At 34.3% G+C, this 6,318-nt stretch overlaps 1 protein-coding gene across 2 annotated transcripts in view; it reads right to left on the minus strand.

Moving 5' to 3' along the window:
• Window positions 1–905: 905 nt before the first annotated feature.
• Window positions 906–6,318, minus strand: part of LOC106467984 — a 13,981-nt gene continuing 8,568 nt past the window's right edge. Inside the window, exon 4 of one of the 2 annotated variants that reach the window (XM_013928377.2) lies at window positions 906–2,026. In XM_013928377.2, coding sequence (XP_013783831.1) covers window positions 1,822–2,026 — 205 coding nt within the window. In that variant the 3' untranslated portion in view covers window positions 906–1,821. Of the gene's footprint in view, window positions 2,045–6,318 lie in introns of both variants that reach the window. The other variant, XM_022396248.1, reaches the window with a different exon arrangement.

The following is a 6,318-nucleotide window of genomic DNA, read 5'->3' on the forward strand; positions in this document are numbered from 1 at the left end:
CTTAAATATTATCCAATAAAATAAAGTGAAAGTTAAACAAGTATATATTACAAACCATGTAAATAAAAGTATTCCATTTTTATTCTAAATTATTTATCAGCATAATGAGATTATATAACAGTAACATTCCTTTACTTTCATAGCTAGAGTAAAAGAAATGGGAAGTTTGAGTTTTGACTCTTGAGGAAGTTAAAATAATATTCTGTACACACTCAAAACCATCTATAATTTTACTTCCTACCTTATCACATAAATACCAGTCCAAATTAATGTCTGTAAACAAACGGGTGGAATAAAATTGGTACATAGTTATAGAGTTTTTATTAGACGTGGAGACAAAGACTTTAGTCACTAAAATACCTATCTTATTATTAATCAACCCCACTCATTTGGCTGATTAATCAAAAATTATTATTTTAAACATGTTGAATTATTGAAATAAATAAAGACCATCTTTTAACCTGAAAGGTATCACATGTATACCACAAAGTTCACACTTGTTAACCTGAAAAAGTATCATCCATAAAGGTATACCACAAGGTTCACACCTGTTAACCTGAAAGGTATCATCCATAAAGGTATACCACAAGGTTCACACTTGTTAACCTGAAAGGTATACCACAAAGTTTAAGAAATAGTTTTCTCACATAGATGTTAGAAAATATATTCCAAAAATATTTTTGAATAAAAATTTTTGAAATAATTAACCATGTAAAGGTAATAGAAAAATATGCTATATAATTACCTACTTGATCATGAAGTCAGTATAAATAATATTCTTAACACAATGGTGAAGAAGCCACAATGGATAATCCTGTATTATATTAAGAAATTAATAAACTCAAACAGTGATAGTTTTATTTCAAACCTCCAACACTGATCTGACTTCTTTTTTTTTTTTTAAATCAATGTTGGGTGATGGGTTTGTGTGTGTAAGTTGTTAATTATATTCAGATGAAACTGAATCAAAAGCCAAAACTGGAGTAGGTTGTGTTTCTGTGAGAATAAACCTTTTCTCAAAATTTGGCCAATTCATAAAGTTTTTTACTACTGGGCAATATAATGACATTCAATAACTTGCCTATTAAATGAAACAGACTGAGAATATCACCCAGTCTTACTTTTATTATGCAAAGTCTTCTGAACTACACTTACCCATATACACTAATTGGTTCCTTTCTACAACCTTTCGTACCAGTTTAAGCCATATACATGTTAACTTTTTTGTTTAAAATTGTGCAAAGCTACACAAGGGCTTTCTCTACTGGCCACCCTTAATTTTAAAATGACACATCAGAGGGAAGACAACTAGTCATCACCACCTACTGCCAACTCTTGGGCTACTCTTTTACCAATAATAATGGTATCTGAACCCATGACTCACAGATTGAAGGTCTTTGAAAACTTAATTTTTGGTGAGAAAATTTTCAGTTAAAATCAAAGTTTTAAAATCATTTTGCAGTGTCTTGTCCTGAAAACACAATAAGTTCATTAAAAGTTAGGTAAGTCTTTCTTATACAACGTACAATGTAATATCTCTAGCGTAAATCCAGCCAATAAGCTCTTACTGAAGAATCTAGGAATAAATAAAATCATGGAGTAGAAAGTTCAGTAAAAAAAAAAACGAATATTTTAACAGTATATTCCACTCTGATTAACAGTCGTGCACCTATTAGTGCTTTATATTACTAATATATTTTTTTGTGCTAATATCAGACTTCCAATAACAAAATCTAAGTAACTTTGACCAAATTTGATGTGTGCTCACTCTAGAAGCATTTCAAATTTCTGTAAGTTTTCATATAAAAAACAACTACTGTGTCATTTTCTAAAAAAGGAGAATATTGATGATTTCTTGGAGCTGGTCGAGGAAGTTTCTGAAATACGTCGCTGGTGTCCATGAACTGCTTTGGGAGTGGCTGGAGATGCTGAGCTATCCACATGTGATATTTTCTCTGTAGAATCTGGTATATCAGTTTCAAATGGGAATGAACTTGGTGTTTTCTGATAATGTCTGTCTGTCCTCCTTTGACATTAAATACAACTTTAAGCAATATATATCATCATCAACAACTACACTATTCATGCTGTACTCTAAAAATGTAAATGTTAAATCATTACAATTACCAATATATTACTTGAACTATTTAGCAAAAAGCATTTTTTTAGACTAAAATAATGTTATAAGTAACATTAAAATATTTAAATCATATCTTAATCATAATATTAACCCAGTTCAATGAGTGAATAAACATACTGATGATGTGAAAAACATTAATAAATATTATTCAAAACAATATTTTAGTTTTTGTCCTTAATATCTCAATTTCTACACTGTTTTTCAACACATACACAATCGTGTGTGTGCTGGGATAACTTTTAATTCATGGCTCACAAGATAACTAAACTGTACAAAAAACATCAGATAATGTGTTCAAATAGCATTTTCTCTTAGTTACTACTAACTATTATAACACCAGGCTTGTGTTCATTTTAATAGATTATTCATGTTTTTGTGATTTTATAAAGTTTAGTTCAACAACTTATTTTTCCAATGAGATGAAGTTAATCATCTTATGTTAGAAAATGAAGGGCAATGGATCGAAAGACTACGTTTCAAACATATGAATATATACTTAGTAAAGCATATAAAATACCTTTTCTAATCTCTGACGTGAATATTTTGTGAAAAGTTTTCTGCAATGCAAACCAAAGACAATAATCACTTTAGTTATGCTTGTTCAGTATTATTACAAGGATAAACTAGCAATACTGCTCAGTGTTACTACCATTAGTATGTATTATCTTGATAAAGGAGTTAGCACAAAGGATCGCATATAAAGCGTAATAAACTTAAAATAAGACCCAAAACTTGAGAGCTTTCGAATAGTTGACTATTCTTTTCATGAACACCCTTTGTTCTCCTAAAGATGAATAGTCAACTATTCGAAAGCCCTCGAGTTTTTGGGTCTTATTTTAAGTATGTATTATCAATGTTTTATGTATACACAATGATGTACTAACGTACTGTAAACCTTAAAGTTTAAACACAGAATTTATCTACACATTATATTCTGACTTCTAATAAAACTAATTTGAAATTCTCTTAAACATACGCTTTGTTTTGGATATCAAGTTGGAATGGTGTTAGAAAAACACGTAGATTCAAAAAGTTTTAGTAGAAATAGATAAAAACCCTACAGTCTGAGTAATTTCGAAAGGTGGACCTTTCTTCTTCAGGGGTAAATAGTTTGTCTCTGAAGAAGAAAGGTCCACATTTTGAAAGCGCTCGGGTTATAGGGTTTTTTATTCATTTCTAAGTTTGAATTATGGTATGGAGGATTTGATGGTAGGTGGCTCTGTTGAGATTCTTGCTTTAACTATATTAAGAAGTTTCAAAAATGTTTCCATAAGGTAGGAAAAGCCATAGTTGAATATCAAGCAATGGAAGAAAGAATATATTCACATTTTACCTTGAACAGAGTACTTTAACATCTCTCAAACAGAAGGTAGGGAGACCAAGTTGGTAACCCAGAAATGATGAAGCATAAGCTGCATGCATATCATATTCAAATATACTGAGTATTTGGAAATGGATATAAAGTGGCTTAAGTTACCTGTAACACCCAGATCTTTATTATCATTTATATTTTTTTTTAATATAAGTGACAAAAAATGAAACCTAAAAAATAAAAGGAAGACAAGCCCATTATTATTTTTTACAATGATTAGATAAAAAGACTGAAGATCATAAATAATAAAAAAAAAAGAGAAAACTGGTAATTGTCATCATTTCTAATAACACTCCTCAATGTTAAAAGAATGCCAAGAGCTACATGTCTAAACCATTATCACGGTTGAGTAGAGCTAAGCAATTTAATTGATTAATGTCACAAAATAATCAACTGATCAAAATTAGTCCTTCTGGTCACAAACAGGTGTAGAGAAAGAACATGTAACCTTAATCTAGCAGGTAGGTAACTGGAATGGTCATTTGGAATCAATTACACAAAATGGGAGAGAAAGTGGAGTGTAGACAAACAATGCAAATCACTCTGACCAGTGATTTTCGTAGGTCAGGAGCCATGAAAAATAAACCTGTAGGTAAAGAGGATACATGACGTATAAGAATCAGGCCAAAAATAGGTGTAGTGAAAGAACATGTAACCTCAATCTACCAGGTTGTAACTGGAATGGTCATTTGAGACCAATTACCCAAAATTATGTGAGAAATCTGGAGATAATCAAATGGTAGTTAATAAGGCTGCTATAAACAATGGCGATTGTGGAAGATGCAAAAACCTCTGTCAAAGAGAGAAGTAAAAAAAATGAGTTATGGTTCACACCACTGATTGAAAAGGATTCAACCTCCTCTCAATACAACATGTATGTAATTACCATTGATAAAAGTGCCTTTTGGACCAAGCAGAAATTGATACAGATACACGTCATCCGTAGAAATTAAATCCCAATGCCGTTTGAAAGACAGCATAACCTCTATGCCAGAAGCTTGAGCTTCTGGATAGCCAGGTGTACCAAATCAGATCATAGTTGCCTCCACAGCGAGAGCTTAAAAAGAAGTGGAAAAATTGGTAACACCGAAAGGGACCGAAGAAGCAGAAACCTGGGTGTAGCAACCAATCTGGTGTTATCAACAAGATCTGACAATAGGTTGGAACAAATCATAATTTGTACCATATGAAGTGGAGAGAAGGTTGAGAGTGGTAATCCCATCATGTCCAGATGGAAAGCATCTATTGCCAAAGCCTAAAGATGAGGTACTGAAGACCAAATTGACAGTAGTTGGGTGACCTAATGAGAGGCCAACCCCCCAATTAAGAGTTGCAAAATGAGAGCCGATGCAACTTAACCTTGCGACCCAACATCTATTCTGTCGGGAGAATCTGTTTGGATTGAGACAATTGACCTACTGCCACAGGCATCACCCGTGGAACATGACAAGCTAGAAGGGTGATAAGACTAGTCCTGAGAAAGGAGGTCTAAAATTCGAAAATAAGAAGCCCTAGACCACACATCTTCTTGATGAGAAACATAAGACACCACAGAATAGTCAGAATGAAATCTAATGATATACCCCTTAAGAACCCCAGACCATGAGGCCTTGCCCGTTGAAGAGCAAGAAAGACAAAAACATTGTGTAGGGAATCCTCATTGTCCGTGCATAGACTCTGGAATTCCTGACCTGTGGTATATACACCCCATCCCTGAAGCAAGGCATTAATGAAGAGAATGAAACTCTGGACGAGGTGGCAGTAGAGGAACCCAAATCATAGTAGTGTACCAACTTAACAACCCCTCGAGATCAAGGAATTATCTCAACTAAAGTAAATGGAGAACCAGTAAACAGATGTGTATGATCCTTGGTTGCTTAAAGACCAATAAAAGGATTGCTCGTGTTCTTGTCCCAAAGGAACGAAGGATTCAAGTGATGCCTACGTTCCCAGAAGAGAAAGAACCATCTGTGCAGTGGGAGAAGGAGAGGTGAGGAAGAGTGTGGCATCCTATTCTATAGCATTGAGCAGGATGGGAAACAGCTGAGCCTGACTGAGAGATGAGATGAAAAATAAAAAATACTCAGACTGATGACATACTAAATTGGAGCAAGAATAGATATCACAGTCCTGAAAGGAAGCCTGCCTCGGTTGTATCTGAAAGTAGAATCATGATGTGACGGTCTAACAGTTGATGAGATGGTGACAGCAGTAACCAGTCTTTGTGAAATGGTGTGCATGCAGTACAGTGGAATGAAAGAGATGAGAAAAAACTTGTATGATATGACATAACCCATGTGAAGCCTATGCAAGTCAGAAGGAAGAAACCCAGAATTGCATTACCTGACTCTTGTGCACCACAAATGCCGATAATGGTGGAACTCCATCACTAAGGCAAAGTGCAGATAGGAGCCAACTACAACCAAGTTGGACATCTACAATCCCAGTAAAAAAATTAACACAGATTGAGGAATGAGTAACTTATGAACCTTGGAGAATCTAGACATTGATATAGACAAGGAAGATCGATGATTGGATACCAATCTCCTGTCTGTATAGGCCCAACAACAGACAGGAATAAAAACTGAAGAACTAGCAAATCCTGATGCATTGTGGGAGATGTAAATCCTGCAGGTTGGGTGGATAATAGTGGGGAAGTTTTGATCTGAACAACCAATTGGGATCCATTACTTGCAGAGCTCCTGGACCAATGGTTAAGGTTACCACACATCCAAAAATTCTTTGAACTGAGCTCCCACAGTCCCTGAAGGTATACAATAATCACCAATGCTGCTGGCAATCAGAT

This window comes from Limulus polyphemus, unplaced genomic scaffold, assembly GCF_000517525.1.
Source record: "Limulus polyphemus unplaced genomic scaffold, Limulus_polyphemus-2.1.2 Scaffold2820, whole genome shotgun sequence".
NCBI classification, from domain to species: Eukaryota; Metazoa; Arthropoda; class Merostomata; order Xiphosura; family Limulidae; genus Limulus; species Limulus polyphemus.